Below are 13,708 nucleotides of genomic sequence, written 5' to 3'. Positions count from 1 at the left end.
AATAAAAATGATATTCATTCTTCATATCATCATTAAATTCTTGATTTTTTTTAAAATTGTGGGATCCAGATTCTCCCTCTGCTGTCTATTGAGAAGGTAAGCAATATGATACCCATTATACATATGAAATCATGCAAAACATTTCTACAAATTGTCACAAAATTCTAAATGCCAGTTACTGGTCACCTTTAGGCACCAGATGTCCTGACCCCTTGGACTCTGATGCCAGCATTCGTCTGTAATAGGGATTAAGTTGCCTGGTATTCAGCTATGCCCATCAGAGAGGGCTTGGCATCCTTTCTAGTTAGTTTCCCGGGCCCTTTAAAATCATCTCTTCACTTGGTACATCTCAAATCACAGCACTGCTTCTTCTGTATAGTTTTCCACTCATTTTCACTACCCCACCTGTCATTACCTTTGCTCAGGCACACAGGCCTCTTTGGATTATCGTAATGTCCACTTAACATATTGCCTTTCCTTTCAAGGGGGTGTGCGACGGAGCTGCAGTAGTGATCATAGCGAGTGAAGACGCTGTTAAAAAACATAACCTGACCCCGCTCGCCAGAATTGTGGGCTACTTTGTATCCGGATGTGATCCCAATATCATGGGCATTGGTAAGTTACCCTAAAAACGAATTGCGCATTTCAATTGATTTTGGTAGAAGTGAGATTTTTAAAGAAACCAATATAGCTGTTTTATCCTAATGTCCCTAGGCAACTCCAAATCCGTTATGTAGAAGTATTAAGTTCTTTTTTAAAAATAAATTTATTTTTAGTTTTTAACATTCACTTCCATAAGATTTCGAGTTCCAAATTTTCTCCCCGTCTCTCCCCTCCCCCTACCCCAAGACAGCCTGTAAATTGATATAGACTCAATATATACATTCATATTAAACCTATTTTCACATTAGTCCTATTCTAAAGAAGCATTGGAACCAATGGGAGAAACCACAAAAAAAGAGAGAGCAAATAATATGCTCCACTCTGCATTTAGACTCCATAGTTCTTTCTCTGGATGTGGACAGCATTTTCCATCATGAGCTTTTTGGAGTTGTCTTAGATCCTTGGATTGCTGAGAAGAGATAAGTCCATCAGAGTTAGTCTCATAATCTAACTGGGGAGACGGCTGATTCCCAAGTTCAGCAGTACAAGGTTGGTGCTCCTCCCCCTGGACCATGATGCCCCCTGCTGGTATGGACAAGAAGAAGGCAGCAGGAAAAAGTGTTTTCATTAACTAGCGATGCCTCTAAAAACTCAGTCTGTTCGCCATAATCCATGTCTTTTGATCTAGTTCAGACCCCTTGTCTACTGTAACTCAAATTTATTGTCCCATACTGCCTCTCAACTGGAGAGCAATTGATTCATTATCTAAATGGCTGCCTTAAGTCCTTCTGCTAAGTACTGTAAATTTCCCAGGGCTTCATACAGTGTTATACAGTCATTAACATTCATAATGATCAGCCTGAGTCCTCTAGAAAAGGTTAAATTCTGTTCAGGATGCTCTCCTAAGATTTTGATAGGAAATGACTAAAATTCAATTTTAAACTTGAAAACCTTGAACTCACTTCACTTGTTTAGAACATTGACTGACTGATAACTGAACATGGTAGCCTTGCAAGATAACTGACCCATCACATGACTATAAGAACCATGCCCTTCTATGCTTTGAAAGGAGCCCAGGGGCTTTCATTGAATCATTTTATCAAGTCATTACCTGAACCTAATCAAGTTGATACGTTTTAATAGACTAGCCCAGGCAACATTCAGACTACTGCCTAATGGAAGTTTTGTCTGAGAAGTGAAAGAGGCCTGTTGTTTCAGCTAAGTGGAGTGCTGTGCTAGGCCTGTGTCAGGAAAACTTACCTTCCTGAGTTCAAATCTGGCTTCAGATATTGACTAGCTGTGTGACCCTGGGCAAGTTATTTAACCCTGTTTGCCTCAGTTTCCTCATCTGTAAATTGAGCTGGAGAAGGAAATGGCAAACCAGTCTGCTATCTTTGCCAAGAAAACCCCAAATAGGGTCACAAAGAGTTGAAATGACTGAACAACAACAAGGCTTCTCCAAACTTTGGAATTTCAGTATTGTCTTTTTAATCACAGGATAATAGATTTAGAGATAGAAGGGATTTATCAGAGGCCATCAACTCCCACCCCCTCATTTTACAGAAAAGGAAACTGAGGCATAAGAAGGCTGAATGACTTGTGCAGCATGACGTAGCTAATGCTGAAGGCAAGATTAATGGAGATCTTGCTTCCAAGTTCAGTGTCCTGTACTAGCAGTTCTCAATCTTTTTGGTCTCAATACTCTTAATTATTATTGAAGACTTCAAAGAGCTTTTGTTTGTGTGGGTTTTCTCTACCAATACTTACCCTATTAGAAATGAAAACATTTATTCATTAAAGGTAATAATGAATCTATTGCATGTAAACATAGATGTCTTTATGAAAAATAAGATTTTCCAAAACAAAAAAAGTTTGAGAAGTGGCATCGTTTTATCTGTTTTTGCAAATCTCTTTAATTTCTGACTTAATAAAAGCCACAGTTTTCTCCTATGTGTTTCTTTTGTTTTGGTTGAAGCATATGAAGAAAATTCAGATATGTAAAAAAGGAGCATTTTAAAAGACAAATAATGTCTCAGTATTATTATGAAAATAGTTTTGACCCTGTGGACCTCCCCCAAGGGTGTTGGGGACCCACAAGAGTCTGTTGACCACACTTTGAGAACCACTGCTCTATACCATGTCTTACTTTATTAGATTTCCATACTTCTAAATATGCTTTGCTAACAGTTCCTACTGTGAACTATAAAATTCATTTTTTAGTGTTTAATGACTGTTTGGGCATCTACTTTATTTCTAGTTTTTGCTATCACGAAAACTGCTACGAGAAATATTTTGGTGTTATGTAAGGGGCCACTCTTGTAAATTGGCATTTCTACTCATTTTTTTTTCTCATTACCCCAGGTCATAGAATTCTTGCCCCATGTGACTTTAGAATGCATGACCATTGTATGTTCATCTTCTACCAGAGTGCTTCTTTCATATCTCCTGTTGGTGGAGTGGGGATGCTAGCTTTTCAACATTTATACCAAGGTAGCCTGGGCTCTCAAGTAGCTAGAGAGGCTTCAGGGCTTTTTGTTATTTGAAGACCTGCTGAGTTCAGTTCAGAGAATCATATCACAAGATTGACTGGAAGGAGATGAATTTTTTGGCCATGGCAATTCCGACCCTCTACTAAAGCACAGAGGTCTGTGAGCTGCGTGGAGAACAGAGGGCTTTACTGTTCAATCATAAATCCTTGAGGTCAGTTTTGTAGTTATTAGAAATCATAGTGTATGATAGGGGTGTATGGGGTGATCCAGGAGGACTGGCACCTCTGGTTTATGAGTTTGATGAGCCTTTTTCAGGCCTGCTCATCCACCTTTGGTGTCACCGAACGAGAGTTTGGTGGCTCCAAGAAGCAACAGCAACACCCCAGTAAACCGTCACGGCAGACGGGCTAAAGCAGGTTGAGGGTAACTAATAGACCTCACATCCGTCAGTGAATTAGGGGAGTGTCTACCCCAAGCAGGTGAAGACTTCCCGGCAGAGTGGCCAGATGAGAACGATTTGTTCCAACAGCCATGAAGGCAGTGCTCTGTGGAGCATTTGGAGGTTGGTCAGACATCTAAGACACCAAGGTCATCGACTGCATCCCTGCCCATCACCGGTCATCCTGACTTTTGTCCTGCCGTTGGACTTCAGTGACCCTGGAAGAGAGCAAAGCTGACGACTTTGTGCAGCTCTGCCTCACTTAAACCCAGTACCCATGAGGCAAGGTGTCACTCATGATGTCACTAGTCCTCTTTAAAAACAGGACAAATAACACCAGTAATGATAGAGGAAACCAGGCCATAAGCATTTTATTGTTCTAATTCCTCAATTGACAATAACTGATGATCAGTTTGATTCATCTTGTTTAAATTCTTAAAGATGCAGTTAGATGGGGCAGTGGATGGAGCACTGGGCCTGGAGTCAGGAAGACCTAACTAATTTCAAATCCAGCCTCAGGCACTTACTAGCTCTGTGACCCTGGGCAAGTCACTTAACTTCCATTTGCCTTAGTTTCCTCAAGCATAAAATCCTACTCGTCAAATGAAATAATATTTGTAAAATGCTTATTAGTACAATGCCCAACGCATAGTAGGTGCTTAATTCTTGCTTATTCCCTTCCCTGTCCTTTCCACATGACGTTTCTCCATTATTTCTAACATCTTTTCCACAAGGCACCTCATCGATTTTTTTTCCGTAACCAGTTATATTTAATCTAACATTGACCTTCACATTAAGAGATGCTGCTGCCTCTGCTGCTGTTACCTGCCTTGTGCCCAGTGTGACTGAAAGCACATCCCCACAGTCTTTGCCCTACTGGGTTTGCCCTTGCTTGATACAAGCATAGTTCATGGGTGACGTTAACTACACTTTACAAGAAGCTTTAGCAGAATGAAGAGCCTTGGACGCTTGGTTACTCTCTCATCCCCTCGTCTTCAGTTCTGCACATAGTGATGACATCCTAGACAGCCTTGCCACTGGGGTCAAGTTTTTTGTTTTTTCATGATCACAAACCTAAAGCATTTAAAACTCTTCTTACCCTGCCCTGTCCTCCCATTGCAGCCTTCTTTTTCCCCTTCCTCCCCTCCACAGACTCCATGATCCATCTCCATGGGACTCCTTGCAGTTTCTTAAATGCAGTCCTCCTTCCCGTCTCTGTGCCTGTCCCTCATACCTGGAATGCCCTCCCTCCTTGCCTCCACCCCCAGGCTTCCTTCAGCTCAGATCCCTTCTTTTGTGTACGAAGGCCTTGCCCAATCTAGTCCTCCCACTGCTAGTCTTCCCTTTCTGATTACCTTCATCTACTCTGTCTGTATCTGGTACATATGTAGTTATTTATGTGTCATCCTCTGCAGTGGACTCTAAGCCTCCTGAGGGCAGGGACTGTTTTCTTGCTTTTTTTGGCATTCCTAGCACTGAGCACAGTGTCTTGCATATAGTAATTGCTTTAAAAAAATGCTTCATCGCCAACTGACTGACTCAGTTAATCATGTGCTGAAGGATGTGGGACAATTATAGGATCACAAAATCTGAGTTGGCAGGGACTTGACATTATCTAGTCCAGCCCATATTAGAACAAATTAATCATTCTGTTAGGATATTAACTTTTCTGTTCAGGAAAAGGAGATATTTTGTGGTACATATATCATTGATATATATTTTAAAAATTCTTATAGGTCCTGTTCCTGCTATCAGTGGAGCATTAAAAAAGTCAGGGCTGAGCCTGAAAGACATGGATTTGGTTGAGGTAAGTGTTCTGCCTTTTACAGTATGAATGAGGGGCCCATCACCATGGCCCAGTAGCTTTCACCTTAGTACTTTCTTCTGTAGTAGTAATAATAGTCAGTATTTACTTTAAAGCCCTTTAAAATTTGCAAAGTAGTTCTGCTAACATTTAAAAATGTGTCCAAAGTCTTTCCATCCTGCTCAAAGAAGGCCTGGTGATGCACTTATTGTGTATATTTGCCTAAGGACTAGCATAAATAAATTCATAAAGGCTTATTTTATTTCCAGGTTATCTGCAATGGTGTAGGATTGTTTGATTATAACAGTCTCTTGAAGACTGTCTGCAAAGCTAGAAAGAGGTTGCAATTTGCATTGGTGGAAGGAACACCCACATCAATGAGATTATAGTGTCTTAGAGTACTTTATACTTTTAGTCCATATGCCAGCATGTAAGTGAGGAGAAAATGGGTTTAAACCCATTTTACAGGTGAAGTGAGAGAGTGTGAAGAGCTAAAGTAACTCAACCCATTAGATTGAAAGCTTTTTGAGAGCAGGGACTGTCTTTTGCCTCTTTTTGTATCCCAGCGCTTAGCACAGTGCCTGGTACTTAGTAGGCACTTAATAAATGTTTATTGATTGGTTGATTGACCTCAGGGCATTCAGTAGATAAGTGGTAGGGTCACGCACAGAACCCAAGCTTCTTTTCATCTAGTTCACATGATCTGTCTATTAGACCACATGGTCATTAACCAGTCTGGTAACTGTTTCAGTTAAGAACTAAGAGGCAGCTAGGTGGTGCAGTGGATAGAGCACTGGCCCTGAAGTCATGAGGACCTGAGTTCAAATCCAGCCTCAGACCACACACTTGTCACTTACTAGTTGTGTGACCCTGGGCAAGTCACTTAACCCCAATTTCCAAAAAAAAAAAATACAAAAAGAACTAAAACGTAAGAGAAGGAAATAAGCGTTTACTTAGTACCTACCATGAGCCAAACATTGTGCTAAGCACTTCAGAAAATATTATCTCATTTGGTCCTCACAACAACCCTGGAAGGTTGGTGCTGTTATGATACTCTTTTTCCACTTGGGGAAACTGAGGAAGACAGGTTAAGTTACTTGCTCAGGATCACAGAGCTAGTAAAGCTAGATCTGAACTCAGGTCTTTCTGACTCCAGTCCCAGCAGTTTATCCACTCTGCTACCTAGCTGCCTAAGAAATGTATATAATCCAAGTCAAGCCATATCTACTGGTTCTACTTTTGATGCAGCGGTGAGTTCACATTTTAATTTAAATTTATGAATTTGGAGACTTAAATTTCTGTAGTTAAATTCTTTATGGGGCTAATTATAGCCCTGCTGATCTCCATTTGAGGATCAGAGAACTTGATAAATTTATAGTACCATACAAATTAAAGGTGATAAGGAAGTTAAACTCAGATCATATGCCATTGCCACTCCTGGAGGATGAAAAATGAAACATCTTCCTCTTCTCAGTAGAGAGCTGAGGGACTGCCAGTGCAAGGCTTTGTGTATGGTGTCAAATGTAGTTATGATAACAGTTTTACTTAACCCTTATACTTTTTAGCAAGGGAGGATTCTTCGTAACAAGGTTGGAGGCAGCATGGTATATTGGGAAATTACTATGATTTTTTAAAAATGCATCAATAAAAAATGGAAGGTCAAAGTTTAGAAAAATCCTTAAGGCTACTTATCTTTTATGTCAGCATGTACATTTCTGTCCAAGTAATATAGTGCAGCCCAGTTTATTGGAAAATATTAGAGGGCTGACTCCATGCCAGCCCAGATTGGGAGGTTATTCTGTGTCCTCTTTTCTGACGATTTCATGAGGAATCCACATATTAATATGGAAATAGGAAGGAAGGGTACCCTCAGTACTCTATTTATACACACAATTTCCATTGGTATTAATATAGCCACTTATATCCATTGACTGACTCAGATACCTAACTCATGGTTATAGACAAATGGTTCATCCCAGAACCTTTCCCCTCCTCAGGAGGCTGCCACTAACAGCCTCCACTTCCTCCATCTTAATCCCCATTTTGTAGGGAGGAGAATGAATAAAATTGACAAATATATTATTGTTGTTATTAATAATAACTAGCATTTATTAAGACATACTATGTGCTAAGCATTGTGCTAAGCACTTTATAAATATTACCTCATCTGAAACCCATAACAACCTTGGGAGGGAAGTACTGTTATTATTATCCCCATTTTACAATTGAGGAAACTGAGGCAAACAAGTTAAATGACTTCCCAAGGTCACACAGTGAGTAAGCGTCTGAGGCTGGATTTGAACTTGGGTCCTCTTGATTCCAGGCCCACTGCCCTATCTACTGTGCCACCCAGCTGCCTGATTTATTAGATACCTATTGTGTAGCCACCTTTGGCAGACTTTCTAGTTCCCTGTAATTCCGGGTGTCCTCTGTACACATTCCATTTTGTCTGCGTCCCTCCTGCAATTTGGTGGCCGTTATTAAACCCAGTACTCCAGATGATGTTTGACCAAGGCAGAATATAGTGGAACTATCTCAACCTCCTTCATTCTGAACATTGCGTTCCAGTTAATGGGGCTCAAGAGAGCATTAGCTTTTGGAGGGCCATGTCACAGTGATGACTCTTAGCCAACCCAGTCCTCAGATCATTTTTGTTTGCAGTGATATCTAGCCATAAAGTCTGGAAACTATAGTCACTGTCAAGAAACAGTTGAGATCTAGAAACAGTGATAGGACTAGAGAACTTCTGACTTAGAAAATTTTCTGAAGCAGAGATCTAACCTGATATCTGGATGCAGGTCACACTGAGGGCAAATACGAATACTCTTTACAAAACCACCTAAAATGTAAATCCAAATAGACAAGAGTAAATGTAAAATCTGTGGATAGAGAATTATGAATTAAAACTGTTTGGCCACTAGGTGGCGCCATAGTGCACAGAGTGCTGGGCCTGGAGTCAGGAAGACTCATCTTCCTGAGTTCAAACTTGGCTTCAGACACTTACTAGCTGGGTGACCCTGGGCAAGTCACTTAACCCTGTTTGCCTCAGTTTCCTCATCTGTAAAATGAGCTGGTGAAGGAAATGGCAAACTGGTCCAATATCTTTGCCAAGAAAACCCCGAATAGGATCACGAAGAGTCAGACATGACCGAAACGACAACCTGAATTATTCTAGCTAACCAATGTTTTACCCTCTCTCCTGAAGGTGAATGAAGCTTTTGCTCCACAGTATCTAGCAGTGGAAGAATCTTTGCAACTTGACCCAAGTAAAACCAATGTGAATGGAGGAGCCATTGCCCTGGGCCACCCTTTGGGAGCCTCTGGAACACGAATCACTGCTCATCTGGTTTATGAATTAAGGTATTCATGAGAAGTTACTGTATTTCAGTTTTATTCTCATTTTCAAATAGCCGTATCTTTCTGGACTTTGCAGCACAAATTGGTTAGCTGTCACAAGTCCAACCAAAATCAGCATGCTGTATTATATACTTTTACATTTAGGATCATAAATCAGAGCTGGAAAGGCCTCAGAGACCATCTGGTTCAACTCCTTCATTTTACAAATGAAGAAACTGAGGCTTGGTGATAGCCATTGATGTGCCCAAGTTCACACAAGTAGACATCAGAACTGGGATTTAACAGCTGACCTAGTCTAAAAATAGTCAGTATAAAATGAGTGTTTTGCTGTTTTGTTTTTTCTTCAAAGGTTGCTTCTGTCACAGTGGTCTTAGGTTATTTAGTTTAAACTAATAATATTCCGAATGGTTACATTTTAGGAGGCAATGTGATACACAGGAAAGAACTTTGGTTCAGGAGTCAAAGAACCTAGGTTCAAATTCTAACCTGTTTGACTTCGGGGAAGTCACTTCACTACCCTGGGCCTCAGTTTCCTCATCTCTAAAATGAGGGCATTGGATGAGATGGCCATTTTTTTTTTCACAGTATTGAACCTGGGTCTTCTGAATCCAGCATCAGGGCTCTTTTCCTTTCCATGGACCTCATAGTCCCTTCTCTTCTTGTCCTACCCCATTATTTTTCAAATATTTCAAAAAATCAAAACTTTCAGAAATTCAAAAAATTTCAAATGAGGAAAACAGGCCCAGGGAAATTAAGTAAATTTGCCCTAGGTCACAGATCACGATCATCAGAGATGGCATTTGAGCTCCGACACCCTGACTCGAGAGTCAGTGCTGTTGCCGTTGTAACCGGGCTGTCTCCACTGACTTCAAGTAATTCAGAGTCTTATTGTTGGTTATTCCACCAAGGTAGATTACAACCCTTCCATGCCTTTATATGTTCTTTATGAGCTGCCCTAACCAAAACCAGTTCATCACTATCTGCCTTACCACGTAGCCTCCATATAGGCCGCTGAGGTCATATGGACCACGTAGCCTCCGTATAGGCCGCTGAGGACAGGTGAGCAGGTAGTCCTTTGCAGGGCTCCTTTAGGATGGAAACCATCCTGTGCCAACAGCTTGAGATTTTTAGGATTAACCCAGAAAGCTACGGTCTTTTAGGCTGAAGAATTGAAGTGATTGCTGTGGAGCTGACATGAACAGATTGAACATTTTGCACTGAAAAAACCAGTGGATGAAGTGCTTTGATTTCTAAGACATTGTGGCCCAAGACCAAAAGAGGAGCTGTCATCCTGGAGCTAAGCTCTTATTCTCTGTCCCAGCATATGTTTTGAGACTATGAGAGTCCTGGCACCATGTCCATATTTTAAGACAAGAGCTCCCCCTACCGGCAATCTCAGGTTTGCACTGTTCAGCTTCTCAGCCTTGAGAGATGAAGTAGAAGAAAGCATAGAGAATCATGGGGTCATAAGCTTAGAGCTCATAGGGCCCTTAGGGCCAGTCAGCTTAAAATAAGAAACCAGCTCATCCAACCCCTTTGTTTTATAAATGAGCAAACAGAGGCTTAAGAAAAGTTAAGTAACTCTAGAATTCTATGCTCTGGTGACACTGGCTTCTCACTGCCCCTTGCTCATCTCCCACCTGCATGCCTTTGCTGTGGCAGTGCCTCATGCCTGGAATGCTCTCTTTCCTCACCTCTACCTCCTGACTTCCCTGGCTTCCTTCCATACTCAGCTCAGATCCCACTTTCTGCAGGAGGCCTTTCCCAGTCTCCTATCCACCCACCCCGCCTCCTTCCATCTACTATCTACTGTGTACATAATGTATATGTACATAGTTATTTGAAGGTTGTTTCCTCCATTAAAATGTAAGTGCCTTGAGGGCAGGGACCATATAGTTGTCCTTTTTTAGTAATCCCTGCACTGACTGCAGTGCCTGATGCATCCTAAGCACTTAATAAATGCTTGTTGAGCATCATTCACACAGCAGGCTCTGGAACCAGAGGAACTCATTCCATATCACTCCTGATGCTAGCTCCCTAGGGGCAGCTAGGTGATCCAAATATTGGACCTGGATTCAGGAAGACCTGAGTTCAGATTTGACCTACTAGCTCTGTCATCCTAGACAAGCCACTTGATTTCTGTCTACCTCAGTTTCCTCATCTGTAAAATAGGGATAATAATACGACCTGCGTCCTGGGTTTTTTGTGAAGATCAAAAGAGTTAACCTATGCTAAGTGCCTTGCAAACCTCTAAATGCAGTATAAATGCTGTTGTTATTATTGTCATTCAGTTATGTCCAACTCTTCATGACCTCATTTGCAGTTTTCTTGGCAAAGATACTGGAATGGTTTGTCATTTTCTTCTCCAGGTCATTTTACAGGTGAGGAAACTGAGGTAAACAGGGTTGAGTGACTTACCCAGAGTCGCACAATAAGTGTCTGAGGCTAGATCTGAACTCGGGTCTTCCTGACTCCAGGCTCAGTACTCGATCCACTGCACCACTAGCTGCCTGCATTTAATCGCTAGCAAACGTTGTTATTACTTGCGTGTCTTTGGGCAGCCTCTCAAGTTAATAAGCAGTCATTCAGCCTCCCTTGGAGTCAGTTTCCTCCGTCTGTAAAGTGAGACAGCCGGCTAGCTGGCCTCAGAGGTCCCTTCTAGCTCTCAGATCTGTGACTGAACCATGCTGCTTTGCAGGAAGAATGAAGTCAAATTCAGACGGAAAAGCCGTAAATGACAGCGCAAGCATCAGTGAAGGAGCCTCTGTTTTCACTCAGCTATTCCCTCGTTGAACCAAGCTGAATAATAATGACATTAAACTTGTATGGCTCTTTACATACATTATTTTGTTTGATGCTCACAATTATCCTGTGAGGTAGCCAGGTCAGAGGGTAGCCCCTTTTTGTAAATGAGAAAATGGCTCAAAGACTGAGACTGCCTACAGCCACATGGCTCTTTGGCAGCATTGCTAGGATTGGAACTCAGATCAAGTTATTCCTGGTCTAGTATAGTATTCCTTTCAGTGATTTCAAAGGCAGCTGATGGAACATTGGATAGAGAATTGGGCCTGTAGTCAGGAAGACCCGAGTTCAGATCTGGCCTCAGATACTTACTAGCTGTGTGGTCCGGGACGAGTCACTTAACCTCTATTTGCTTCAGTTTACTCCACTGTAAAATGGAGATAATAATAGCAGCTGCTCTTGGAGTTGTGAGGATCAAATGAGTAGTCTTTGCAAAGTGCTTAGGACAGTGCCTGCACATAGGCTATGTATAAATGCTTACCCTTCCTCATCTCCCTAAACAATTTCAGATATGAGAAACATCTTCAAAAAGGTTTCTAAAGTCTGAGCTCTTCCCTAATGTACTTGGAACCTGATACACACTCTAAAGGAGATTAGTTCTAAATCAAAGAGAGGCAAAACAGTTTTAGACTCATTTATTCCAGCAAAGCCCAGAATCTGAAACTCTCTTCATTGGAAGATTGCGGGGATGGGGAAGCTGTGTGTTTGCATCTCACAAGGTAAACTTTATCTGCTGCTTTCTCTTCTAGACGTCGAGGTGGAAAGTATGCCGTGGGATCGGCTTGTATTGGTGGTGGCCAAGGTATTGCTGTTATCATTGAGAACACAGCCTGAGGACCCAAGGACACAGCGACTAGGGCCCTTAACCTGTAAACGTTTATTTGCTAAACTGAAAGAAAAATAATAACCTTCACATAAGTTTCTGACACTGACCTTGTGTTACCAAAGATACTTCCAGTGGGCAGGGGTGAGAAACCTGTGGCCTTGAGGCCACATGTGGCCCTCTAGGTCCTCAAGTGCAGCCTTTTGACTGAGTCCAAGTTTTACAGAACAAATCCTTTTATTAAGGGGATTTGTTCTATGAAGTTTGGATTCAATCAAAGGGCCGCACTTGAGGACCTAGGGGGCCACATGTGGCCTCGAGGCTGCTGGTTCCCCATCCCTAGTCTAGGGGGTGAAGACAGAAGTGGATTATGAGGACACTAAGGCAAAGAAATCCATTTATCCAGGATGTGTGCCCATCCTAAAACAAAACTGTTTTTCCAGATTTGGCACTAGTATAAAGTATGTTTCTGGGGGAACTTGGCAAAAGTAGAACTCCTGCCATATATTACCTTTCTGCCTTATTGTATAATTGCAAGGCCATCTTACCAGTTGTTGCCTTAACTCTCTAATGTCACCTGGTTCGCTCCTTTCATAAAAGATGTGTTTCTCCTTTCATTGCAATCAGAAGGCTTTTATTGATAATCTTTGAAATTGTTTGTTGTGTACTAAATGCTGTCCATAGATCATTTATGAGAAAAATAATAAAATATCAATAAAAAGTCACCTCAATTTCAAGTTATCATAAATGACTCATTTTTATAGTGCTTTGTGATTTACAAAGTGCTTTCCTCAAATCCTTAGCAGGTAGGTGGTGTAAATATTATTATACCCATTTTACAGAAAGACTCAGGTGTGCCCACAGTAATGTACAGCTAGTAAGGGTGAATTTAACTTGATTAATAACTGTGGCTTCTGGGCCATCACTGGTGACAGGTGTGGTTCATTTAACCAGTCGGCAAAGATGAAACCTTTAACTCCTTCAGAAACACAAGGCAAAGAAAGAGTAATAATTACGTAACATTACATTCCACAAGCTGTGGACACACTCTTATTGATGCACATACTGTCCATAAGTGGATAGTGGGTACAAACTTACAGTCATACCATGAAGACACGTGTGTAAGGACCCATGAGCTCAAGACAACTCAGTTCTGGACTGTGGACCATTATATCCTTTCTGTCCCTTAGAGAGAGTCTGCCCAACAATTCACTGATGGGCAAGGCCATTCCTTTTCTGGGTCTACCTACTTTCTTGCTGGGAAGGGCTGCTTCTCTGTTAGCCACTCTTTTGGGCTACCAAAGCACGGTTAAGATCTTTCAGCAAAATAGAAATCCTAAGCCTGGGACCTTCCAGGCTTTTACAGGTCTACTCCCATTGTTGGGCTCTGA

At 41.5% G+C, this 13,708-nt stretch overlaps 1 protein-coding gene across 1 annotated transcript in view; it reads left to right on the top strand.

Annotated features, from left to right (window-relative positions):
* Nucleotides 1-12,541, top strand: part of ACAA2 (acetyl-CoA acyltransferase 2) — a 35,983-nt gene extending 23,442 nt beyond the window's left edge. The window contains exons 7-10 of the mRNA XM_027869113.1: nt 486-615; nt 5,268-5,338; nt 8,541-8,695; nt 12,244-12,541. Coding sequence (XP_027724914.1) covers nt 486-615; nt 5,268-5,338; nt 8,541-8,695; nt 12,244-12,328 — 441 coding nt within the window. The 3' untranslated portion in view covers nt 12,329-12,541. The remainder of the gene's footprint in view (nt 1-485; nt 616-5,267; nt 5,339-8,540; nt 8,696-12,243) is intronic.
* Nucleotides 12,542-13,708: the final 1,167 nt, after the last annotated feature.

Source organism: Vombatus ursinus, unplaced genomic scaffold (genome assembly GCF_900497805.2).
Source record: "Vombatus ursinus unplaced genomic scaffold, bare-nosed wombat genome assembly UNPS02014791.1, whole genome shotgun sequence".
Classification (NCBI taxonomy): Eukaryota; Metazoa; Chordata; class Mammalia; order Diprotodontia; family Vombatidae; genus Vombatus; species Vombatus ursinus.
The sequence above is the reverse complement of the archived record's forward strand: the minus strand, read 5'-3'. Positions and strand labels throughout refer to the sequence as shown.